This window comes from Phoxinus phoxinus (assembly GCF_949152265.1).
Source record: "Phoxinus phoxinus genome assembly, chromosome: 4".
NCBI lineage: Eukaryota > Metazoa > Chordata > Actinopteri > Cypriniformes > Leuciscidae > Phoxinus > Phoxinus phoxinus.
The window spans coordinates 43,649,183-43,676,045 of NC_136879.1; the positions used below are offsets into that span (position 1 = coordinate 43,649,183).

General features: G+C 39.6%; 2 protein-coding genes across 4 annotated transcripts in view; both read left to right on the plus strand.

Annotated features, from left to right (window-relative positions):
* Positions 1-15,032, plus strand: part of LOC306997693 (WD repeat-containing protein 20) — a 16,666-nt gene extending 1,634 nt beyond the window's left edge. Inside the window, exons 2-5 of one of the 2 annotated variants that reach the window (XR_013797433.1) lie at positions 7,211-7,393; positions 9,404-10,759; positions 11,826-13,524; positions 14,118-15,032. Coding sequence is in view for 1 of the 2 variants with exons in the window: in XM_079611082.1 (XP_079467208.1) it covers positions 7,211-7,393; positions 9,404-10,759; positions 11,826-11,885 (1,599 nt within the window). In the remaining variant the exon portion in view is untranslated. Of the gene's footprint in view, positions 1-7,210; positions 7,394-9,403; positions 10,760-11,825; positions 13,900-14,117 lie in introns of those variants that run through there. The other variant, XM_079611082.1, reaches the window with a different exon arrangement.
* Positions 15,033-16,131: 1,099 nt separating this feature from the next.
* Positions 16,132-26,830, plus strand: LOC306997699 (delta(14)-sterol reductase TM7SF2). Of its 2 annotated transcripts, XM_079611095.1 has the most exons (11): positions 16,132-16,404; positions 16,485-16,578; positions 17,329-17,510; positions 17,594-17,648; positions 20,015-20,212; positions 21,500-21,603; positions 21,703-21,822; positions 22,000-22,168; positions 22,321-22,401; positions 24,723-24,845; positions 25,571-26,830. In XM_079611095.1, the coding sequence occupies exons 1-11, from the start codon at positions 16,381-16,383 to the stop codon at positions 25,729-25,731; spliced, it is 1,311 nt and encodes a 436-aa protein (XP_079467221.1). In that variant the 5' UTR covers positions 16,132-16,380; the 3' UTR covers positions 25,732-26,830. The 2 variants fall into 2 exon arrangements, with proteins under 2 accessions (XP_079467221.1, XP_079467222.1); XM_079611096.1 differs by lacking the exon at positions 24,723-24,845.
* Positions 26,831-26,863: the final 33 nt, after the last annotated feature.

Consider the following 26,863-nt stretch of genomic DNA (forward strand, 5'->3'; position numbering starts at 1 on the left):
TCTTTCAGCAAGTCCATTGGACTGAGGGTATCCTGGACTGGAGAATGTGAGCTTAAAGTCCCATGATGCCGCAAAAGACTTCATCTCATAGCTAGCAAATGGTACGTTGTCACTCACTAATTCTTTCGGGATACCATGCCTGGCAAAGACTGATTTCATCTTTTGTATTACTGAGTGGGCTGATTTGTCTGGTAAATTCAGTACCTCTGGATATTTTGTCAAATAGTCCACTAGCAATAGATAAGACTGACCTCTCAGCTCAAAAATGTCTGCTCCAACCTTCATCCACGGGAGTTCTGGAACGTCGTGTGTGATGAGTGGCTCTTTTTGATGTAATGGCTGGAGTTGTTGGCACGGAGCACATTTCTCCACCATCATCGCTATGTCTAGTGCCATTCCAGGCCAGTATAGGGATTTTCTTGCTTTGGCCTTTGTTCTCTGGATACCTTGGTGAGCAATGTGTAGCTTTTCTAAGATTACTTTTTTGAAGCTCTGAGGTATAATTATCTTGTCTCCTACCATCACAATGCCATTCTGTACGCTGATTTTGTGCCGCATAGGCCAGAAGTTGTGTAGGCTAACATTCACACCACGTCTTTTCTGTGGCCAGCCAGTCTCTACCTTCTCACACAGATCTTGCAACACTTTGTCTGCTGCAGTGGCCTCTTTCAATTGTTGGAGTGTCTGTGGACTCAGTGCATCTGTGGCCTCCAACCCATGCACAACTTTCTCATCATAGAGGTCTTCGCCATCATCAGCCTCCCTACTTACAGTTGCACGGGATAGTGTATCGGCAATATGCATGTGCTTGCCCGGTGTATATACAATGTTCAGTTCATACTTTTGTAGTTGTAAGAGCATTCGCTGCAATCGTGCTGGGGCCTTGCACAGCTGTTTCTGCATGATGTTCTCCAGGGGCTTATGATCTGATTGCACTGTCACTGCCTTGCCATATATGTACTGATGAAACTTCCTTGCTGCGAAGACTATGGCGAGCAGCTCTTTCTCTATTTGAGCATATCTTTGCTCAGTGTCATTGAGTGCTCGTGATGCATAGCACACAGGGTGTCCCTCTTGCAGAAGACAAGCTCCCAAGCCGTCTTTCGAAGAGTCAGCCTGTATTGTTAGTGGTTTTTTGTGATCATAGAACTTTAGGACAGGTGATCGTGTGAGAGCAGCCTTCAAGCTCACTAAAGCAGTGCTATGATGTGGATTCCACTGCCATACAACATCCTTCCTCAGCAATTGTCTTAGAGGCGCTGTGAGTGACGCTTCATTCGGAATGTACTGAGCTAAGTACTTAGTCATGCCAAGTAGACGTTGCAGGCCTTGCTTATCCTCTGGGGGTGGCATGTCAATGATCGCTTTCACTTTTGCATCATGAGGTCTCAGGCCATCCGGTGTGATGATGTGTCCCATGTATGTCACAGTATTTACCTTGAACTGGATCTTATCACTGTTAAATCTCACCTTGGCTGTTTTTGCTCTCTCAATGACCTTACTAAGGATTTCATCATGCTCTTGCTCTGATGAGGCTGCGATGATCATGTCATCGGCAATGATGTGTACTCCTTGTATGTCACCAAACGTCTCGCAGTTTTTCTGCTGGAACACCTCACTCGCTGACTTGATCCCGAATGGGAGTCTCAGAAAACGATATCTGCCCCATGGTGAGTTGAAAGTGCATAGTTTTGAGGACGGCTCATCCAACTTGATCTGCCAGTAACCATCTTTTTCATCAAGAATGGTGAAGATAGACTTTCCAGCCAGGTTACTGCACACATCTTCAGGAGTGGGGATGGAGTAGTGCTGCCGTTTTATGGCTTTATTCAGGTCACGAGGATCCAAGCATACCCTCAGTGTACCATTTTTCTTCTCTGTGATAACGAGGCTGTTTACCCATTCAGTGGGTTCCGTAACAGGGGATATAACACCTCTTTGCACAAGATCTTGAAGTGTTTCTTTCAGCTTGTCGCGAACAGACAGTGGAATATTTCTGCATCCATGGATCACCGGTGTGACTGTTGGGTCAACATGTATATGATGGACTCCTGGGAACTCACCTAACCCAGTGAAGACTGATGGATGGATCATGACCAGCTCTTCTTTGGTTGACACTGACTTTTTTGCCAGCAGCTCAATCCTTTTCACTAGCTGCAGCTCCTCACATGCTGCTCTGCCCAGGATCGGCATGTCTGATTGATCGGACACATAGAACTGTAATGTAGCTGTAGCTTTGTGGGTCTTGCATTTCAGTGACACAACACCTTTTGGGGTGGAGCGCGTTCCCCCAAATGCTATCAACACCGTTGATGTAGGCTGTGGCTTAACAGGACCAGGGATCTTCTGGACAATGGACAGAGGTAGCACATTTGCCTCTGCACCTGTGTCCAGTTTGAAGCTTATCTCTATGCCACGGATGGTAGCTGTCGTGTACCATGCACTGTCCTTTATTTGTTCCATCTCATGCCCCTGTGCGTGTCCTAACATGCCAATGTACATGGAATCAATTTCATTCACTATGCTGTGCACTGTCTTTGCTCTGCTATCGTTTTGACTAGCTGCGTGGCATACCTTGGCAAAGTGGTTACTTTTGCCGCACTTATGACATACTGCTCCGAAGGCTGGGCATTGCCTTGGCTCATGACTCTTTCCACATCTGCGACAGTTTCGAGTTGCTGGTTTCTTATAACTTTTACTCCTTGCACCAGGCTTTCTCTGTTGTGTTGCTTTTTCTATAGCATTTACTTGAGAGTCTTGGACAGCAGCAGTATTTTGCATTGCCTGTATCTGTGTTTTGGCTAATTCAGTTGCCCTGCATATCTCAATAGCTCTGTGTAATGACAAGTCATTTTCACGAAGTAATCTTTCTTTGAGAGAAGGGTTTGTTATACTAAACACCAACTTGTCTCTAAGCATGTCATTCTCACCTGGGCCAAACTCACAGTCTTTGCTTTTTTGTTTTAGCTCTGTGATGAATCTGTCCACCGTAATGCCATCTGCCATGGGATGAGACCAGAATTGATGCCTCTCAAACACAACGTTTTTTTGTGGGCTGCAGTAGTCTCGAAATGCTGTGAGCACGTCTTCCATCGTCTCATTTTCTTCATCTACGAGATGGATGGAGAGTGTATTATACACTTCTAATGCCTCTTCTCCAATGGTGTGAAGCAAAATAGCTATTTTAACTTGCTCTTGTTTATCACTGGCTCCCGTCGCAGTCATGTACAGCTGAAAACGCTGTTCCCATCTCCGCCAATTTTCCGCTAAATTGCCCGTCAGCACTAGTGGCGAAGGTGGCTTGAACTGTTCCATGTTCGTCTATCGTTACGTTACGTTTAAATTTAAGCTGGCGCGCTAATCAGCTCGTGTCAACAAAACTGCTCGCGGTACTCACATCACTGTCACTTCTGACACCATGTTGTGTTCTAGTGTCCTTTATGTTCATTTAATAACACACCATGAGACTGTGTGGCTCTATAAGCGAGTGCATCCTTTTTACTGAACTCACATACAAGACACAGACATGAGCAATCAACAGATGATCAGTCTAACCCATAAGTCAACTTAATCAGACACGGAGTGTGTCAAACCAAAACCACCACAGTAACAGTGCTTTAATATAACAGCGCGTCAAAGTAACAGCGCTTTAATATAACAGCGCGTCAAAGTAACAGCGCTTTAAAGTAATTCAAATCACATTTATTTGTATAGCTCTTTTCAAAATACACATCGTTTAAAAGCAGCAAAATGCATGAGTCCACATTACAATTTAGAGTCTGTTATCAGAGGAAACTCTTATGTATTTTTCAGAAATGTACATCACAGTTAGCTAAAAGTGGATTAATTTAAACAATGTAATAATTTAAGGCAGAAACAGTGAGCTTGTTGAAGTAATGAATGCTTGTTTGTTAACAAATGATTATGACATTTAGAAAAATGTAGCATTGGTGGATGTTGATGATAATGTAACGTCGCTTTAATGTAACAACGCTTTAATATAACAGCGCTTTAATGTAACAACGCTTTAATGTAACAGCGCTTTAATGTAACGTCGCTTTAAGTAACGCCGCTTTATTGTAACAGCGCTTTAATGTAACAGTGCTTTAATGTAACAGTGCTTTAATGTAACAGCACATTAATGTTTCTTTAATGTAACGTTTCTTTAATGTAAAGTTGCTTTAATGTAACAGCGTTTTAATGTAACGTCGCTTTAATGTAACAGCGCTTTAATGTAACGTCGCTTTAATGTAACAGCGCTTTAATGTAACAGCGTTTTAATGTAACAGTGCTTTAATGTAACGTTTCTTTAATGTAACAGTGCTTTAATGTAACAGCGCTTTAATGTAGCGTCGCTTTAATGTAACAGCGATTTAATGTAACAGCGCTTTAATGTAACAGCGCTTTAATGTAACAGCGTTTTAATGTAACAGTGCTTTAATGTAACGTTTCTTTAATGTAACAGTGCTTTAATGTAACAGCGCTTTAATGTAACGTCGCTTTAATGTAACAGCGATTTAATGTAACAGCGCTTTAATGTAACAGCGCTTTAATGTAACAGCGTTTTAATGTAACAGTGCTTTAATGTAACGTTTCTTTAATGTAACAGTGCTTTAATGTAACAGCGCTTTAATGTAACAGCGCTTTAATGTAACATTGCTTTGATGTAACAGTGCTTTAATGTAACAGTGCTTTAATGTAACGTCGCTTTAATGTATCGTCGCTTTAATGTAACTTCGCTTTAATGTAACAGTGCTTTAATGTAACAGTGCTTTAATGTAACGTCGCTTTAATGTAACAGTGCTTTAATGTAACGTCGCTTTAATGTAACGTCGCTTTAATCTAACGTCGCTTTAATGTAACAGCGCTTTAATGTAACAGCGCTTTAATGTAACAGTGCTTTAATGTAACATCGCTTTAATGTAACGTTGCTTTAATGTAACATCGCTTTAATGTAACAGCGCTTTAATGTAACGTCGCTTTAATGTAACGTCGCTTTAATGTAACGTCGCTTTAATGTAACAGCGCTTTAATGTAACGTTTCTTTAATGTAACAGTGCTTTAATGTAACAGCGCTTTAATGTAACATCGCTTTAATGTAACGTTGCTTTAATGTAACTTCGCTTTAATGTAACAGTGCTTTAATGTAACAGCGCTTTAATGTAACGTTGCTTTAATGTAACTTCGCTTTAATGTAACAGCGCTTTAATGTAACGTTGCTTTAATGTAACTTCGCTTTAATGTAACATCGCTTTAATGTAACAGCGCTTTAATGTAACGTTTCTTTAATGTAACAGTGCTTTAATGTAACAGCGCTTTAATGTAACAGCGCTTTAATGTAACGTTGCTTTAATGTAACTTCGCTTTAATGTAACAGCGCTTTAATGTAACAGCGCTTTAAAGTAACGTCGCTTTAATGTAACTTCGCTTTAATGTAACATCGCTTTAATGTAACGTCGCTTTAATGTAACGTTGCTTTAATGTAACTTCGCTTTAATGTAACAGTGCTTTAATGTAACAGCGCTTTAAAGTAACGTCGCTTTAATGTAACAGCGCTTTAAAGTAACGTCGCTTTAATGTAACTTCGCTTTAATGTAACATCGCTTTAATGTAACGTCGCTTTAATGTAACGTTGCTTTAATGTAACTTCGCTTTAATGTAACAGTGCTTTAATGTAACAGCGCTTTAAAGTAACGTCGCTTTAATGTAACAGTGCTTTAATGTAACAGCGCTTTAATGTAACAGCGCTTTAAAGTAACGTCGCTTTAATGTAACAGTGCTTTAATGTAACAGTGCTTTAATGTAACAGTGCTTTAATGTAACAGCGCTTTAAAGTAACGTCGCTTTAATGTAACAGTGCTTTAATGTAACAGCGCTTTAATGTAACAGTGCTTTAATGTAACAGCGCTTTAAAGTAACGTCGCTTTAATGTAACAGCGCTTTAATGTAACAGTGCTTTAATGTAACAGTGCTTTAATGTAACAGCGCTTTAAAGTAACGTCGCTTTAATGTAACAGCGATTTAATGTAACAGCGCTTTAATGTAACAGTGCTTTAATGTAACAGCGCTTTAAAGTAACGTCGCTTTAATGTAACAGCGATTTAATGTAACAGCGCTTTAATGTAACAGTGCTTTAATGTAACAGCGCTTTAATGTAACTTCGCTTTAATGTAACAGCGCTTTAATGTAACAGCGCTTTAATGTAACAGTGCTTTAATGTAACAGTGCTTTAATGTAACAGTGCTTTAATGTAACAGTGCTTTAATGTAACAGCGCTTTAAAGTAACGTCGCTTTAATGTAACAGTGCTTTAATGTAACAGCGCTTTAATGTAACAGTGCTTTAATGTAACAGCGCTTTAAAGTAACGTCGCTTTAATGTAACAGTGCTTTAATGTAACGTCACTTTAATGTAACAGTGCTTTAATGTAACAGCGCTTTAATGTAACAGCGCTTTAATGTAACAGCGCTTTTCACAAACAGTGTCCAGTGCTTGAAATGCTTTTAAATGGCTTTAGTGGCCACTGACCCACCACAGATGTCACACTCGACCCTTGGTGTTGTTTTGTTTATCCTCTTGATCTGCTCAGAGACTCATCCTGTTTTCATAATTGTATGTATATAAAAAGAGAAGTTGTGGTTTGCACATTTGTAAAAAGAATATGTTAGATGTTGAAATTTTACACTAGAGTTTGTGACGATCAGTATTCGAGTGCAAATAATACCAAAATGATTACAAAGATGTTGTCCTTTCATATATATACGAATCTGGGTCATGAATTAAAACATCTTTGAAATAAAATAGTTGTTTACTGAAATAACTTATTTTCATCTTATTTGTATTTACTGGAGAAGCAAAATGACTAAAGATATTAAGACTTGTTTACTAAAAATGTATCAAGATGAAGTGAGTTTGTGCTTAAAACTTAAAAGTCAATGTGGGCAGAAAAATATTCTTAATTGAAAGAGAAAACAAGAATATTTTTCCGACCGGACTGACTATTTGTTCTTGTTTACAGCATACACTGAGCAAACATTCAGCAGTCATGTTGCTTCTCCGGTAAATGTATCTTGATTTAAGAATCTTTAGATATTTGTGTTGGAACACAAGACAGAAACACTGAGGAAGAACATTATTTCTGGAGTGTATACAAATATAAAACGACTTCAAACCCCAATGACAGAAGCCTGTGAATCTCTGTGCGTTTGCAGGCGGTGGATCTCAGTAAGCCGATAGACAAGCGCATCTATAAGGGAACTCAGCCCACGTGTCACGACTTTAACCAGTACTCGGCCACCGCTGACAGCGTGGCTCTGATCGTGGGCTTCTCCGCGGGACAGGTGCAATACCTCGACCCCATCAAGAAGGAGACCAGCAAACTCTTCAACGAGGAGGTGAGCAGAGGAGAACACACTCATTTACACACACATCTGCATCATTGAGTCATAGATGTTACACTCTTAGACATGACGGTTCGAAATAGAAGAAGCGTCTTAAGCGTCTCTGTAGTCAATCATTTGAGCCCTTAAAACTCATCTTTGATCACCAAAATGACATATTTAAGCATTTTTTCCTTCATTTTTTTTTTGTCATGCTTTAAAATATCTTGAATGCAACTCGACACCCTTGCCTCATTTAGTATGCATGGTTCTATGAATATGCAAATGAGCCCCGCCTTCACTCACTCACTCAGAGATCCACTGGTTGACGATCACACGTTGATCTGATTGGTTACACAGTTCTATGAATATGCAAATGAGCTCCGCCCCCACTCACTCACTCACTCAGAGATCCACTGGTTGACGATCACACGTTGATCTGATTGGTTACACAGTTCTATGAATATGCAATAGTTTGTGATGTCAGAAACACCAGCGATTTCACACCGTGTTTTTGAGACTGTCTTTGGTTCACTGCAGTTTTAAGCAGAAAATACTCAGCAATGCTGTCCACTTATGAACTTACACATGGTGTGTGTTAAAGCGGATTAAAAACACCACATAGACACATAAACTACATTAAAAACTGGATTTACACCACAGGGGGACTTTAAAAATGATTGAATAATTTCATGTTTAACGGGTAATTTAGTTTTTACACGCTGCTTAATTCATAAAATTTTATTAAAAATGTATTTAAACTAAATTAATTAACTAAAATTATTTTCAAAATCCCATTATGGGAACCACTAATATGATGCGTCTGTCGGAACCCATTAAAGTTCCATTTAGAATCTTTACAGTCCTGATTTGGTCAGTGATGATTTAATTTCATAATTCTACCATCCTAACTTTCATATTTTTCCATGCTGAACAGTTTCTAATTATGAAAGCATTATTTTGTGGACTATCCTGGTCGATGATGTTCAGCGAACGTCACAAATGTCTGGAGATCCGGCGTCCTGTGGATTCTGACATCATGTTTCTACATCAGTGATATGAAAACAGGAACTCTCTTTAGATCACAAAACACTTGCAAACAGCCACAGGCATTTAGTAATTTCCTCGTGGCAGTTTGTGTTTTTCAATCTACTCGAAAGCATGAAAAGCTCCTTCTCAGTCTTTACTACTTGACCTTTTTACAACTCGCAATCACTATGGGGTAGCTAAGATTTTGTAATACTTTTAGAAAGAAGTCTCTTCAGCTCACCAAAGCTGCCTTTATTTGATCAAAAATACAGGACAAAATATTAGAATGTAAATCATATGAATGTAAAGTGTAATTTATTCCTGTGATCAAAGCTGAATGTTCAGCATCATTACTCCAGTCTTCAGAGTCACATGATCCTCCAGAAATCAGGATAATATGATGATCTGATGCTCAAGAAACATTTATGATTATTATCAGTGTTGAAAACAATCTCAACAGCCTAATTTTTATGAGGAAACCATGATACATTTTATTTCCCAGGATTCTTTGATGAAAAGAAAGTAATATTTACAGTAGGGCTGGGACAATATATCGATGCATCGTGATTCGTGGATCCATTCCAATTTTTTCCAATTCTGAGCTTAGTTTTTAACCGCACGCTCAAATGCTCACGAAGAAGAGCGCTCACGAAGAATGCTTTTATGACGCGAGATTAATGTAAACAGCACAGCAAACACCCTTGTAATCCGCTTCAACCTTTTCAAACTTTATGAATGATTATGTTATAGAAGGGACAAGTAAAGTGTGTGTCAGGCATTGTAAGCCATTACGGCACACAGCGCCATCTGCTGTTAAAAACCAAACTCAGAATCGATTCGAGAGAGAATCGCGATGCATTCGGGAAAAATTGGAATCGATCCAAAATAATTTCTCGATTCATCGGTATATATCCCAGCCCTAATTTACATAATAAATGTCAGTTTGTAATTTTCATATCGTCACATTACTGATATTGTGTGATTTCTCTCCCGCAGAGATTGATAGACAAATCCAAAGTGACGTGTCTAAAATGGCTGCCGAAGTCTGAGAATCTCTTCTTGGCGTCTCACGCTAGCGGTCACCTTTACCTCTACAACGTGGAGCATCCGTGCGGGACCACGGCGCCTCAATACTGCCTCCTCCGCCAGGGCGAGGGCTTCTCCGTCTACTCCTGCAAGACTAAAACGCCCCGCAACCCGTTACTCCGCTGGGTGGTCGGCGAGGGAGGCCTGAACGAGTTCGCGTTCTCGCCCGACGGCGTTCACGTAGCGTGTGTCGGACAGGACGGATGCCTCCGCGTCTTCCACTTCGACTCAATGGAGCTGCAAGGAGTCATGAAAAGCTACTTCGGAGGGTTGCTTTGCGTGTCCTGGAGCCCCGACGGGAAATACTTAGCAACCGGCGGAGAAGACGATCTAGTGACGGTGTGGTCATTCGCAGAAAGCCGAGTCGTAGCACGCGGACACGGTCACAAATCTTGGGTTAACGTTGTGGCGTTCGACCCGTTTACCACTAACCTAGAGGACGACGATCCGATGGAGCCGATGGAGCTTAGCGGGAGCGAGGAGGATCTCCAGCAGGGGGCGCTACACTTCGCACGCGTGCGCACTAGCAGCACGCTGTCGCGCCTCTCGCGGCACAGCTCGAAAGGTGGCGCTTCGTCCGTATCCTACCGTTTCGGATCCGTCGGGCAAGACACACAATTCTGTTTGTGGGATCTTACGGATGACGTGCTATATCCGCGACTTCCGCTTTCCAGAGCGCTTACGAACACCTTCGGCTCCACCGTTACGACATCCACGGCGTTAAACATCACTAGCGGAAGTGGCGTAGTCGAAGGCCACCATCATCCCTCGCATCAGGCGTCTACATTACCGCTACCTTTACCTCGTTCGTTGTCGCGCTCAAATTCACTTCCACACCCTGCAGTTGCGAACACCTCCAAAAGCCAGGGGGCGACGGAGATAAGCGCGGTTAGCGGAGGCGCTACCGCAGCTGGAGCAACTACACCGTTTAGCATTGGACGCTTCGCTACGCTGTCGCTGCAAGAGCGTAAATCGGACAAATCCGGGGTTGGAGGAGAAAAGGAGCACAAGCGCTACCACAGCCTCGGGAACATCAGCAAAAGCAATGATAAGATCAACGTGGCTCCGCGTAGCAACCGTCTAGATGGCGCTAAGGTCTTGGGAACCACGCTGTGTCCGCGCATGAATGAGGTGCCGCTACTGGAGCCGCTAGTGTGCAAGAAAATCGCCCACGAGCGACTCACTGTGCTCGTGTTCATGAACGATTGCATCATCACTGCGTGCCAGGAGGGGCTCATCTGCACTTGGGCTCGACCCGGCAAAGCGGTGAGTCCCGATCTAAACGTAAAGCAATTTTTAATGCAATTAAAAAATATAAATGAAAGCAGTAGGGCTGGGACAATAAATCGATGCATCACGATTCGTGGATCGATTCCATAGCCAATGCATAGCCATTCTCTCTCTCTAATCGATTCCTAGCTTGGGTTTTAACAGCAGATGGCGCTCTAGGCTAGCTTCATGCGTTCGGCTGATTCTGAGAATGTACTCTCACCTCAGAATGCTTTTATGAGGCGAGATTAATGTAAACAGCCCACTGCAAACACCCTTGTAATTCACTTCAACGGTACTATGTTTGATTTGGCAAGCCTGTAAGAACCTAGATCATAAATAGACATTTAAACAGGAAATTTACTATGTATATGTTTTTAAAAGTTAGCGCTACGACTCGGTAATGTAGTTTAACACAGTTATTTTAAAAAGCAGTTGAAATAATACGGGCTGATGGCTTTTAAATTTTTACAAAATGTATCGATTTTTACTTCCGGAACCAACTGTTACTTACACTCTTCCCAATTAACTTTCAAAATATGAATAAAGTTTTGTTTATCCTTTTAACTGCCTTTTTTCCTATCACATATTTTAGTAGTCATCATAAATAAGGTATAATTCGAAAGCATCAACTCTCAAGTCATTTTTTAAAAATTGAATATTGCGTTACCATCGAAATGGTACTTTAAAACCGTTTAGCAGGCTCCTCCCCCTAGTGGGCGGAGTCATGTTACTGCACTAGTATTTTATAATCAAAACTTTTTCTAAACTTGACGAAGCATATCATTGGAGAGCTCAAGATTCAATATTTGGCTGCTGGTTTGTGACAGAGGTGATATTGGGACATATATCAAACCCAATGGCTATTTTTGGCACTGTGCCGAAACAAAATCTCACAGGAACCTCAATTTTTATGATATTAACTTCAAATTTGGAACACGGCTTGCTACGACATCACTTTGTTTTTGTACCAATTTTAGAGTCCAAATTATTTAGTAAAATATATATTTTGTGTATTTTCTTTAGAGTCAAACTCATGGTGTTTCTTGTGTTTCTGCTCTAGCATCCGTCTCAACCGCTGTCAGCACAGAATGGAAACTCTCCGAGCGGGACCGTCGTATAGCCGAAGCTTCATTCCCGAGAGCCAGGAGCCAGTGTTTCACACAAATGTGTCCTCCATCCACGCTTTAGTTTTACATTAACGTCACATGTAAATGCACACGGGACCATGATGCACAGGCAGACTGCAAACGATCGAAGATCGAGACTCTTCTCTGCAGAAACCCCTTCTTTAGCCAATAACACTGCGAAAGGCCATTTTACTTTCTATTTATTTATTTGATCATTGAGTCTTCTATTGTACATATTCAGACTACTCTATAATGGAATAAGAACTCGAATAATTAATATATGAAGATCCTATATTGTACATAGCGACAGATGCATTGAATGTTTTGCAGATTGTAGGGGAATTGGTGATTTGTTGTTTTCGTGTGCTAGTGCTTCATAAGCTGTCGGACGGGAAAGTGCATCTTCTGCTTCGCCGTTGAGAGTTGCGTTCATCCGTCCGACCGCTAGACGAGTTTTCCGCTTCATAGATTAGAGAGATTAACAAGGTTAATGTTGTCTAGAAATGGCGTATGAACCGCAAAAGCGAGATTTTATACATTTGCTAAGTTTTTGCCAAGCAAAAAAACATCACCGCTAAATGAAATCGTGCCGTTTCCACGTGACTGTTTAGAGCTCCTGAAATTTGCCTTGTTGAACGCAAGTCAGATGCAATCGAAGAGAGAAACTTCTCGACACGTTTAACTCTTGTAGCATGGAGTAGGCGCTATTCCTTACACCTGCTATGCCTCTTGCTAAATTTTGCACATTTACAGGTGGATTTGAGCTTGGCTATTTTCAGAGATCTGGATCACGATGTGAAGTGTGTACTACGCCATGCAGACTTCTCGAAAGGACAATGTTGTATCAAACGGCTGAACGTTTGCCGTTCAATTCAAGTATTCCCATTAAGCAGATCAGCTTTAACATCAGGTTAACAGAAGTAACCCATCTGCATTCAATAGCTGTGTTTCCATCCACATATTTGTTTTAAATATCGCATATAAAAATGCTTGATGAAAACGCCAAGTTGCGCACAAATTTAAAAAAACGCACATGCTCAATTGAGGTGGATCATTTATTAACTGATAAGAAGTCATGCACATGAACTACGACACATTTACTCAATAATTCCCTCAAAACCCCACGTGACTTCTTCTCAGCGTCAGCTGTGATTGGAGAACTGGAGTAACCAGTGGACCAATGGCGTCGCAGAGTCTCTAATGTTGGTTTGGTGTTTCTGAAACGCCGGAGTCGGATGGAAACACAGCTAATGTCGTCAATAGATTTCACATGTACTGTCAGTTTCTTGGCTATTCGAACGTTAAGTAAACATTCTTCAAACATCATGAGAACGTTACTTTTGAATTTTCTTTGAACATTCTGAAACCAGTTGTAACATTTAAAAAACGTTAGACGAACATCCAACTGATCAAATGTTTGATGAATTATGTTTTTGATCTATAATGTTTCGAGCCCAGGTAACTTTGAACGAACGTTCAGTTAACGTTACTGGAAGAACGTTTGTTCATAACTTGGAGAGAACGTTCCCTGTTAGCTGGAAGTGTATTTTGTGATCCTGACTTAAAGGAACACTCCACTTTTTTGGAACACTTCACATTCTCCAGTTCCCCGAGAGTTCAACAGTTTTACCGGTTTCGAATCCATTCAGCCGATCTCCGGGTCTGGCGGTAGCACTTTTAGCATAGCTTAGCATAGATAATTGAATCTGATTAGACCGTTAGCATCTCTCTCAAAAAAATGACCAAAGAGTTTCGATATTTTTCCTATTTAAACCTTGACTCTTCTGTAGTTACATCGTGTACTAAGACCGACAGAAAATGAAAAGTTGTGATTTTCTAGGCCAATATGACTAGGAACTATTCTCTCATTCCTGCGTAATAATCCAGGAACTGTTGCCGTACAGCAGCGCAATGATATTACACACTTAGTGCCGGTCACGTTGGAAGTTACCGAGCTGGGGACTATTTTCAGGCGCTGTCTAATATCATTGCGCTTCTGGTACGCCAGCAGTTCCTGGATTATTACGCAGGAATGAGAGAATAGTTCCTAGAAAATCACAACTTTTCATTTTCCGTCGGCCTTAGTACACGATGTAACTACAGAAGAGTCAAGATTTAAATAGGAAAAATATTGAAACTCTTTGGTCATTTTTTTGAGAGAGATGCTAACGGTCGAATCAGATTCAATGATCGATGCTAAGCTATGCTAAAAGTGCTACCGCCAGACCCGGAGATCGGCTGAATGGAGTCGAAAACGGTAAAACTGTTTAAAACAAAAAAAAAAGTGGAGTGCTCCTTTAAAGGATTGCTTTCTCTGTAGTGAACACTCTCGGAAACTGCTAGGATTGCATTAAACTTGCTTTGAGAAGTCTGTGAAGAGCCATGTTTGAGGACATTGAGTCTTTCTAGACGTCTGCGTAGAGGACGCTCTCGTTGGCCCGGATGTGGTTTGTGTGTTACGTCATGTGACTTCGGCTACTTTAGTGACCGTGAACGTTTCTTCTCCTAGAGTTGGCTTGTGTTTTAGACAAAGGCCAAGCTACTGAATATGCGATCATTCCCAGCTTTATTATGTGAAAAAACAGTGTTTTACCCCTGACAGTATGTATGCTTAACACTTAAGTCTCATTTGTGTTTATTATTATTATTATAATTTTTTATCTCGGATATTTTGGGACTTTTGTTTTGTATGATTGTAGCGTTGTCATTGTTTTTGCTGTTAACTTGAGAAATGCAATGGACCAATTAGTGAATGTTGGGACATTTTGTGTATTTTTATTGTACGTTTTTTAAAAATACTGCTTTAATAATACCATCCATTCGTTTTTTTATTTATTTTTTTGCAAATGCATTCAGTTCTGACAGATGTTTTGTCTCATTGTAGTGTGTGTGTGTGTGTGTGTGTGTGTATCCAACTGACGACAGCGCCTCGTCAATGTATGAAAAAGGACGATTTCATTGGAGAATGCATTCCTCCACTGCTTTCCTTTAAAATCATTGAATATCCACTGCATGTGTTTTTATTTAGCACACGGTTATATGCCTGAGTCTGGTGACGTGGCCAACAATATCACAATATACAGTTTGTATATGGGAATCTGTTATTAAAACATCAAATACTCATGCATTGCATTGTTATTTGTAATGACTTACACCAATGATCACTTTTAATTAACCAAAGTAGTGCTAAAATTCCCATTAAGTTATGCAAAGATGTTATCTGACAACGTTCAAGTGTGTTGAAGTTCAAGTTAACTTGAAGTTTGCTACTTTGGAACAACTAATTTTGTACTAAGTATATTTTAGTTGTAATTAAATTGTAGTAAAGCATAACTTTTAGTTTACTGTTACATACTTGACTAATTACATGCTTGATTGGTGATTTTAAAGTGTACTTTATTTGTGACTTCGAAACACACAAGCAATATATCATAAGTGTATTATTTGAGTAAAAAGTAGAAATATTTGGCTTATTCCAAATAATATTTGCACACTTTGTCTTCAATAACAAATGCACATTAATACACACATTACTTAGCTAAAGCTATACTTTGTACAATATACTATTGTATATTTTGAAAGTATACTTTTAATGCATACAATGATCATTTCCAGCACATAGTTCAAATATATCTAAAATATATTTTTAAGTAAAGTGCAAATAAATACACTTCAAACAAATAAATAAACTGAATTTTCACTTCAAGTATATTTTTTAGAAAATATACTAAAGTACAATTATTTTAAAGTGTGTTAAAAGTTGTATTGTGAAAATAGGTAAAAGCATGATGTGAATACCTTTATATTAAAATATATTAAAACATTTTGTTAGAATATTTTTTATAGTATATAGTATTGTTAGTATACCATTGAAAAGGGGAATATATTTCAAATACAATAAAGTATAAAAATTTTCACTAGGGAACGTTCAAAACGTTTTAGATGAAATAATTGAAATGAAATATAAATGAAAATATAAAAATATAAATGTAACGAATTATTATTAATTATTATTAAATGTTTTAAAAACTTTATGCGACCGTTAATTGAACATTCCATTTTCTGCAAACGTCATAGGAACGTTACTTTTGAATGTTCTCTGAACGTTCTGAAACTAGTAACATTTAAAACCCGTTCGATGGAACGTCCAGCTAAAATATTTCAGAAATAACATGTTGCTCTTCTTTGTTTTTGTGCTAACATTTTGAGAACATCATTAAAGATAATTTGAACAACGTCGTCAGAAGAACGTTAGCCAGAGTTCCTGGGGATTTGCACGGCAGCTTCATCAAGTGTTCGAGGTTTTCATCAGATCTTTCCTTCAGAATGAGGGAAGTTAGTGCAACTCAACACGACCGTCCGTTGAACAGCTATTGCGTGTTTCGTTGCGTCAGTGTGTGTGTGTGTGTGTGTGTTAACAGCTGAACCATAAAAACCTCAGTCTTTAGTGAATACATCAGTGTTAGAGATCACAGTTGGGTCGGCACGATGGTTTTGGACGTTTTGGATCAGGTGAGCTTGTGGAATGAAATCCTGTGTTTTTAATCCAGATTCACTCTGTATGTATTCACACACTTCTGACTGTCCCGTAGCCGCACAGGAGCGGGTCACGCGCACTGAAGCTCGAGGATGAGGATGATGAAGGCAGAGGTGTCGTCCAGGTCCACAGTAAATGGAACAACATCCGTAAGTTCACATGTTTCAATTCAATTCACATTTATATATTCACAATACACATTGTTTAAAAGCAGATTAAAAGTGCTCGAGTCCACATTACAGTTTACAGTGTTCTGTTATCAGAGGAAACTGTCTAAGTTATGGATTTCAGAAATATACATATAAAATAGTTAGCAAAAAGTTTATTAATTTAAACAATGTAATAATTTAAGGCAGAAACAATGAGCTCATTAAAGTAATGAAATACTTGTTTGTTAACAAATTATTAAGTGCCATAGTTTTTATGGTAACACTTTCTATGAAGACCATGCTTATCATGCATTATAGCCCCATTTATACTGATTTATAAGTAAGTGTTACTATTATTCTATAAATATATTTATTAAGACTGCATTATAAGAACAGTTATGGTTACATTTATATTATTTTGATTATTACTTATAAGTCATTCATTAAAATTTTCAATGTGCATGCTCATAAACCATTAAACACTGATTTATAATATAAAATATATATTGAATGTATACTTATGTGCATTACCATTTAGTTATCAATTATGTTTTTAATGACTTATGTGTGTGTGTGTGTGTGTGTGTGTGCGTGCGTGTGCGTGTGTGTGTGCGTGTCTGTGTGTGTGTGTGTGTGTGTGTGTGTGTGTGTGTGTGTGCGCGTGTGTGTGTGTGTGTGCGTGTGTGTGTGTGTGTGTGTGTGTGTGTGTGTGTCTGTGTGTCTGTGTGCGTGCGTGTGTGTGTGTGTCAGATCTGTCTCTGGTGTGTGTGTTGTTGGGTGTTTCTCTCATAGCTCTGCTGGACTGCTGTCGCTCCTCCTCTGACTGGGTTCTGCTGGGTTCTGGCGGGTCCATCTGGGACTGGACGTCTGTGTGTGTGGTTCTGCTGTTCACTGTCCTGCAGGGGGCGCTCTATCATCTACCTGTGGGACAGGTGCGACCCGAAACAACAGCTTTCCTGCAGAAGCCAGTTGTCTATGATTCATGATTTGTGTTCCTGTGTCCTCTTCTGTGCAGGTGACAGAAGGCAAGATGGGCTGTCATGGAAAGCGTCTAAAATACAAACTCAACGGTAGGAGATCGAACACAAATCACCTCATGTACAGTCAAGCCAAAATATCCAGACACCTTCTACATTTCTCACATTATCAGTTTATTCACTATAGTTTAGGAAATGGTGATAAAATATGAGCAGAACTCAGTTGATATCTGACAGGTTTTGTCCGTCCTTCTGTTAGACTGTCTCACACACACACACACACACACACACACACACACACACACACACACACACACACACACTGTTAGACTGTCTCACACATGAATTATGTTGAATATCTGTCAGCTGTTAACTTTAACTACACAATTAGATAATACCAGTTTAGCTCAACCAGTGACCAAGCAATGCTTCAGTGTGTTCAGTGTGTGTGTGTGTTCAGTGTGTGTGTGAAAAGAGCATTAGCAGTTACAGACACACACTTCAGCAGAACATGATCAGCTCAAAGTGTCACAATCATTTCTGCTCCCAAATGTGTATAAATGTCACTGGTAGTCGCTGTATGAAGAATATTTGGATATAATATGTCACAGTTTACTTTATTTTGCTCTCGTCACTTACAGAAGTGAACTATAGTGTCCTGCACACACTAGTAGAAACATATCAAAAATGATATCTGGTGTGTGATTCATTTTTGGTTTGACTGTGTGTGTTTCTGGATGAGTTGAGCATGTTGGGGTTCTGCTGCAGGTGTGTGTGTGTTTCTGGATGAGTTGAGCATGTTGGGGTTCTGCTGCAGGTGTGTGTGTGTGTGTGTGTTTCTGGATGAGTTGAGCATGTTGGGGTTCTGCTGCAGGTGTGTGTGTGTTTCTGGATGAGTTGAGCATGTTGGGGTTCTGCTGCAGGTGTGTGTGTGTTTCTGGATGAGTTGAGCATGTTGGGGTTCTGCTGCAGGTGTGTGTGTGTTTCTGGATGAGTTGAGCATGTTGGGGTTCTGCTGCAGGTGTGTGTGTGTGTGTGTGTTTCTGGATGAGTTGAGCATGTTGGGGTTCTGCTGCAGGTGTGTGTGTGTTTCTGGATGAGTTGAGCATGTTGGGGTTCTGCTGCAGGTGTGTGTGTGTTTCTGGATGAGTTGAGCATGTTGGGGTTCTGCTGCAGGTGTGTGTGTGTTTCTGGATGAGTTGAGCATGTTGGGGTTCTGCTGCAGGTGTGTGTGTGTTTCTGGATGAGTTGAGCATGTTGGGGTTCTGCTGCAGGTGTGTGTGTGTGTGTGTGTTTCTGGATGAGTTGAGCATGTTGGGGTTCTGCTGCAGGTGTGTGTGTGTTTCTGGATGAGTTGAGCATGTTGGGGTTCTGCTGCAGGTGTGTGTGTGTTTCTGGATGAGTTGAGCATGTTGGGGTTCTGCTGCAGGTGTGTGTGTGTTTCTGGATGAGTTGAGCATGTTGGGGTTCTGCTGCAGGTGTGTGTGTGTGTTTCTGGATGAGTTGAGCATGTTGGGGTTCTGCTGCAGGTGTGTGTGTGTTTCTGGATGAGTTGAGCATGTTGGGGTTCTGCTGCAGGTGTGTGTTTCTGGATGAGTTGAGCATGTTGGGGTTCTGCTGCAGGTGTGTGTGTGTGTGTGTGTGTGTTTCTGGATGAGTTGAGCATGTTGGGGTTCTGCTGCAGGTGTGTGTGTGTTTCTGGATGAGTTGAGCATGTTGGGGTTCTGCTGCAGGTGTGTGTTTCTGGATGAGTTGAGCATGTTGGGGTTCTGCTGCAGGTGTGTGTGTGTGTGTGTGTGTGTTTCTGGATGAGTTGAGCATGTTGGGGTTCTGCTGCAGGTGTGTGTGTGTTTCTGGATGAGTTGAGCATGTTGGGGTTCTGCTGCAGGTGTGTGTGTGTTTCTGGATGAGTTGAGCATGTTGGGGTTCTGCTGCAGGTGTGTGTGTGTGTGTGTTTCTGGATGAGTTGAGCATGTTGGGGTTCTGCTGCAGGTGTGTGTGTGTTTCTGGATGAGTTGAGCATGTTGGGGTTCTGCTGCAGGTGTGTGTGTGTGTGTGTGTTTCTGGATGAGTTGAGCATGTTGGGGTTCTGCTGCAGGTGTGTGTGTGTTTCTGGATGAGTTGAGCATGTTGGGGTTCTGCTGCAGGTGTGTGTGTGTTTCTGGATGAGTTGAGCATGTTGGGGTTCTGCTGCAGGTGTGTGTGTGTGTGTGTGTTTCTGGATGAGTTGAGCATGTTGGGGTTCTGCTGCAGGTGTGTGTGTGTTTCTGGATGATTTGAGCATGTTGGGGTTCTGCTGCAGGTGTGTGTGTGTTTCTGGATGAGTTGAGCATGTTGGGGTTCTGCTGCAGGTGTGTGTGTGTGTTTCTGGATGAGTTGAGCATGTTGGGGTTCTGCTGCAGGTGTGTGTGTGTGTGTGTGTTTCTGGATGAGTTGAGCATGTTGGGGTTCTGCTGCAGGGCTGTATGTGTTCCTGCTGAGCGCGGGTCTGCTATTGGTGCTGTGGTTCTGTGGCGTCCTGCGGGCCGGCGCCGTGACGGACCGGATCTTCTCTCTGGTCAGCGCTGGCATGGCCGTCTCTCTTCTGCTCAGCCTGGCGCTGTACCTGCGTCCCACCAACACACACGCCTCCGCACAGGTGCACTACCACAACACAGGTGCGACACACCTCACACACACTAAACGCCAGGGTACTTCTACTCACAAACAGTGTAGTTACTTTCAAAAGTAATGCATTACAATATTGCGTTACTCCCAAAAAAGTAACTAATTGCGGTAAGTAGTTACTTTTTATTAAAAGTAACGTTACAATATTGTGTTACTCCCAAAAAAGTAACTAATTACTTAGTTACTTTTTATTAAAAGTAATTTGTTACAATATTGGGTTACTCCCAAAAAGTAACTAATTGCGTTACTTAGTTACTTTTTATTAAAAGTAATTTGTTACAATATTGCGTTACTCCCAAAAAGTAACTAATTGCGTTACTTAGTTATTTTTTATTAAAAGTAATTTGTTACAATATTGCGTTTCTCCCAAAAAAGTAACAAATTGCGTTACTTAGTTACTTTAAAAAAAAGTAATGTTACAATATTGCGTTACTCCCAAAAAAGTAACAAATTGCGTTACTTAGTTACTTTTTATTAAAAGTAATTTGTTACAATATTGCGTTACTCCCAAAAAAGTAACAAATTGCGTTACTTAGTTACTTTTTATTAAAAGTAATTTGTTACAATATTGCGTTACTCCCAAAAAAGTAACAAATTGCGTTACTTGGTTACTTTTTATTAAAAGTAATTTGTTACAATATTGCGTTACTCCCAAAAAAGTAACAAATTGCGTTACTTGGTTACTTTTTATTAAAAGTAATTTGTTACAATATTGCGTTTCTCCCAAAAAGTAACAAATTGCGTTACTTAGTTACTTTTTATTAAAAGTAATTTGTTACAATATTGTGTTACTCCCAAAAAGTAACTAATTGCGTTACTTAGTTACTTTTTATTAAAAGTAATTTGTTACAATATTGGGTTACTCCCAAAAAGTAACTAATTGCGTTACTTAGTTACTTTTTATTAAAAGTAATTTGTTACAATATTGGGTTACTCCCAAAAAAGTAACAAATTGCGTTACTTAGTTACTTTTAAAAAAAGTAATGTTACAATATTGCGTTATTATGAATAACATATGAAGGGAAGAAGCTGTAGTGAGATATCTTGATTATTTTGAGTTATTAGATGGACTTTATATTCAGTTTAATAAGCAGCGTAGGATGATTTCTCTTTTAATCAGCATGTGTGTATGTTTAATATTCAAGTATAATAATAAATTATAGCTGTTTCTCTGTCAGTCTATTGATTGTTGAATTAAATAATCCCCCCACCCCCCACCCCCACCCCCCCAAAAAAACCGTGTTCAGAAGTTGTGTGTGTGTGTGTGTGTGTTATAGCCGATCCCCTGCTGAAGTTTATTCTGGGTCAGAATATGGATCCTAGTCTGGGCATCATCGACATCAAACACTTCGTCATGGTCAGGATTGGATTCATCGGCTGGGTGAGTGTGTGTGTGTGTGTGTGTGTGTGTGTTCGTGAGTCTTCTGAACGCAGTGAAAGGTGACTGACGTGTGTGTGTGTGTGTGTGTTTGTCCTGCAGGCCATGATGGATCTGAACTATCTCCTGACCGCTATAGAGATGAAGACCTCGCTGTCTCTCTCTCTGCTGCTCGTGATCGCCTTTCATCTCATTTACATACTGGACTTCCTCATCGATGAGGTCAGCAGGCCACACTGATTTCTTATTGGCTATATAAATATAAAAATGAGCTGCATCCAAGGTTTCTTTTATGCAATATCCCAAATTTTTTTTTCATATTTTATGTAATTTGTTATCATTATATTGTTATTATTAGTTATTCTGCTGTGTTGTATGATTTTTCTGATGGTTGTGTAGGGGTCTGTGCTGACGACCAAAGAGTTCACGGAGGAGCCGATCGGGTTCATCATGATTTTGGGCGAGTTCATCTGGATCCCGTTCTTCTCCAGTCTTCCAGTTTACTTCCTGCTTCAGAGGCCCAATCAGATCCACTTCCTGTCTGCCGTGCCCATCTGCCTTCTCTTCGGTGAGAATTATTATAATCTTCCACCAATCAGCCGTCAGATCTCACACTTAGGAAAGAAACATGAGAATGCAACATTATGAACAGCATTTTATTCATGTAGACTTGATTATAATCTAGTTGTTGTTAAAATGCTCAATGAAATGTATTGGCAGGTATTGGCTTCCTGATTTATTACCTGTCCAACGAGCAGAAAGATGGTTTCCGGAGAAATCCCAACGACCCGGCCTACGCTTGTACGTGTAACATCTTCATATTCATATTCTCATCCTGCTTGCTTTTACAGTGGATATATAAAGTCTACACACACCTGGCCTCTGGGGCTCTTCTGTCATTTTTGATAAACATTTTCCGTTTTGTTTTGTTAAAATGTTTTACTTCATCAGAATGGTAAGAAACTTGGTAAAGGTTTTGGCACTTGCTGTGTGAACACACACACACACACACACAAGCACACACACACACACACACACACACACACACACACACACACACAAGTCATGGACATGATTTTAAAAGGTTAAACGGTCCTTAAAATAGTCACATGTGTATTGTTTGCGCATTGGAAATGAATGAGAGACGAATTTCCTCTAGTGGAAGCGTTTGGTACTGCACCTAAACAACATCTTACTTACAATCTTACCTCAAATTTGAAGAACAACTTGTTTAGATTTATGGCTTTGATTTTCTCACAATTTTAGAGTAAAATTAAATGTTAATGTATAATGTTTTGGAATATATATATTTTATATGAAAATTTAACATTTTAAATTTTTCATAACTATTTCCAAGTTCACTTTATTTCTTTAAAAAGAGACCAAACCTCATGGTGCGTTCACACCGGATGCGAATAGAGCTTCTGGCGCGAGTGATTTCAATGTTAAGTCAATGCAAAGACGCGTTACGCGCGTAAAAAATTCCTGCGGCGCGAATGAGGCGTAGAGTGCGGCGCGGTAGACGCGAATACGCCTCATTCGCTGATTTTATGTAGTGCTTTTTGTGCATTCACGTGTTTGACGCGAATTCGCGTCTGCCGCCCGAGTTGAAAAATCTGAACTTCTGCGTCAATTCGCGCCGCGTTAACCAATCAGGAGCCTGCTTGCTGCTGTCACGTGGTGAAGTGACGTGATAAACGGGTCACGCTTTTCAGTTTATACTGTCATTTTAAATGTTTGGCCTCAATAACTTATTTTGTAATGACTAAATGCCCGCGTGAAAGAAGGAATGACATTGTTTATTGTTCAGATGTTAACTATGAATGTGACACTGAACACTTGCTGTCATAGGCTACATTTCTGAATGAGATGAATAAAAACTCACATAATTAAAGAAGTCGTTTGACCTACGTTATAACGAGTCATTAATGTAAATTTAACTTATATGTTTCATATAATAGAACCGAAGCTATAGATTGTGAATGTAAACATTTCTGGTTTACCAGCGGCAGACGTCAGGAGGACTAGCCGAGGTAAGGCGGGTTACATGAGCGCCGAGCGCCCGCTGATCTCCTGGATCTCACAACTCCGAAACGTCAGATCAAATTTTTTAAATAGGTGCTATCTTTATAAACAAACCACAGATTTGAGCTTTAAACAACTACATTCTCGACTGAACAACTCTTAAAACTACATTTCGTGACACAATAACAGTAGTATTGTTAAATTTCGTGGCCTTTCTTGCAAACAGAACCGCCTAGCACTGGCCCCTCCCAGAAGCGGATTTCGCCTTTGGATTTCAATTTCGCTTTGGACGCGCGAATGAATTCAAAATGTTCAAAATGCGGTAGACGCGAATTTGACGCTCTATTCGCATTTGGTGTGAACGCACAGTAAGACTGTAAAGATTTATAACAGTATAAGTTGGAAATGTTCAGGTCTATGCTCAAAAAGTTAATAAATGGGTTATAACTACTGCATAAATATAACTTAGTACCACAAAATCCCCTAAAAATACAAAATATTTTAAAAAAAAATTTTTATCAAACTTTGGTCATGTTTTGAGCGACACATGACCAGTGCCAGAAGGCGTAACACAGCTGGTTTTGGTGGCGTAAAATATTAAATCAGACCTTCACGTCTTAAAGTAAAAAATGCCGACCTATGCAATGCCGCTGAAAACCAAAGCGACACAATTCAGAGAAAAAATAACTTGAAATAACCTAAATGCATAAGTCTACACCCCCCTATTATAATTGTGTCTGTGTTCAGGACGAACTAAGTTGATGTGAAACAGTAACACCTGCACACCTGTCTTCACCTGAAGTGACTCTGACTATCTCCAAACTGAGTGGCAATGGCGTTTTGGTGCCTGAAAATGTAAACTTTTGAAATGTTTTTCAAAGTGCTTGTTTTTATTGCATGCGCGCGTGCATATCGCCACCTACTGGCCTGGCGCAGAATGCAGTTGTTTTCATGTATCCGTGTGAATGGGGTTTGTTTTCTCCACGTCTCCACTATATTGCATGCCAAGCAAGCATAAGATTGAGATTTTATTTGACATTCACTCACATTCCCGCATGCATAAGAGTAAATGCATGATCTCAACGTCTCTTTCAAAGGTCTGCACACGATCCGAAGCCCGTCGGGAAGACCTCTCCTGGTGTCTGGATGGTTCGGATGGGTCCGACACCCTAACTATCTAGGAGACGTTATGATGATGTTTGCCTGGTGTCTGCCCTGCGGTACGAGCTGTAAACTCACTCACATCAGTTTCAGGGTTTCTGCACGCCTTAAAAACGCCTTAAATCAGAGCAGAAAGTCTTAAATTCATAAAGTCGTGGCATTCATTAAATGTTGCATGCATTGCAAAAAAATCATACTTTCTTAGTATTTTTGTAGTTTTCCAACACAAATATATCTAAACAAGTTTGAATCAAGGCAAATTTACTTGAGATGTAGTAAATGTAATCAAATTAAGTGAACAAATATCTGTCAAAAAACGTCTAAATTAAGCTGATTTGTTCTTGCTTTAGTCGTGAACTTAATTTTGATCAATTTCACAGAAAACAAGACTTCATATTTCAAGTAATTGTACATCTAAAGTATATGTATCTTGATTTAGGAATCTTTTTTTGCAGTTTGATCAGAATTGGTACAGTAAAATATATTTATTATTAATATTATACATATATATTTCCATATTGTAGTGGTTATGAGCAAAACGAATCAAGATTTTTTTTTTTTTTTTTTGTAAAATTAATTAAAAAGTAACCGATATATGTTGGAAGATGTATTGTCAAACTCTGAAGTGTTTTTCCATAAGCATTTACATTTAGAAAACATATTGATGTATTAGTTCCCTTCAATTTATTTCTTAAATTTACGTTATTTGGTCTTAAAAAGGTCTTAAATAAGTGTTAAATGTACCTGTATAAGCCTGAGCTTATCTACTGTGTGTGTTCTCCAGGGTTCTCCAGCATTGTGCCGTACCTGCCGGCGCTGCAGTGCTTCCACTTACTGAGGCAACGGGCGAATGAGATCGAAGACTCGTGTCTGAAGAAACACGGCGACGCCTGGAGAGAATATTGCCGCCGAGTGCCGTACAAACTGGTGCCTTATGTGTACTGAAGATCTGCTATCTCTAACGCGGACGCTTCTATTGCACATACACGTTTATCAAAGCATGGCTCTTTTGTTGTGTTGTTATTCTTAGCTGTGTAAATCCAATGATTTGAACATGTTTGATTTCCAATTTTTTTTAACCCGTTAAGCCGCACCCCCTTTTTTTATAGACATGAAAATGCACATTACGAACTTAAATGGTTGTAATTCAAGAATGCTTTGGAATATAGATGTAAGATCTTGTTTTAAAGAAGACATTTGGCAGATTTTTGTAGAAGTTAAATAAAGAAAGAAAGTTAAACCGAAAAAAAGTTATAGAAGTTTGAGTTTATGAAAATGTACAATGTTAAAAATTGTATTATTCATATTTTATATAAAATATTTTCAAAACCTGGTGGACTCTAAAAATGCAAAAATCTGAACAAGTTGTGTTTCAAATGTTAGGTTGATATCTCAGTAAATGAGCGTTTAGTGAGATTTAGTTTGGGCGCAGTACCACACTTCTCCACTAGTGGACATTACTGCCCATATAAGGGCGCCTCCATTTCCATATGTGGTTTGAGTCTGAACCATTATTTTTACAATTTTCATACAATTTATGAAGTAGACATCCTATTCAGAAGTAGTGTTGGAAGTTTGGCAGATTTTGAAATGAACTCAACCTCTAAGAAACACAGAAGATCACGTATGTGCATTATAGCTCGCTGACACATCACTAATGCTGAATCTATTATTGTTTTCTTTATATTTAAAACATTTTCAGACCTTTTTTTCTAAAATAATTGAATGGATGCTATCTTTTGAACTCTTGACATGAAAACAAACTGAGGTTTCTACCATTCTTTCATGATTTTTCATGTTCATCACTATTTCAAAATAAAGGTCTGAACACGCTTTAGGAGTATGAACATATTCTTGTTGCAAATTGATAAATTACGTCACAAACTACCATGTAACCAATCAGATCAACGTGTGATCGTCAACCAGTTTTTAAATGTCATATTGGAAACTTTGGTTCAACTTTATATTAGGTGTCTTCACTTTTTTCCCCATTATAATGTTCTATCATAATTTAAAACTCTTTGTTATAATTGACTTTTTAAAGGGATAGTTCACTCAAAAATGTTAAATTCTGTCA

Excerpts from the sequence above, each read along its gene's own strand:
- LOC306997699 (XM_079611095.1), top strand. The coding sequence starts at position 16,381 with ATGGTTTTGGACGTTTTGGATCAG. Across the intron at positions 16,405-16,484 it reads TTTTGGACGTTTTGGATCAG|CCGCACAGGAGCGGGTCACG; the intron begins GTGAGCTTGTGG and ends ACTGTCCCGTAG. Across the intron at positions 17,511-17,593 it reads ATCATCTACCTGTGGGACAG|GTGACAGAAGGCAAGATGGG; the intron begins GTGCGACCCGAA and ends TCTTCTGTGCAG.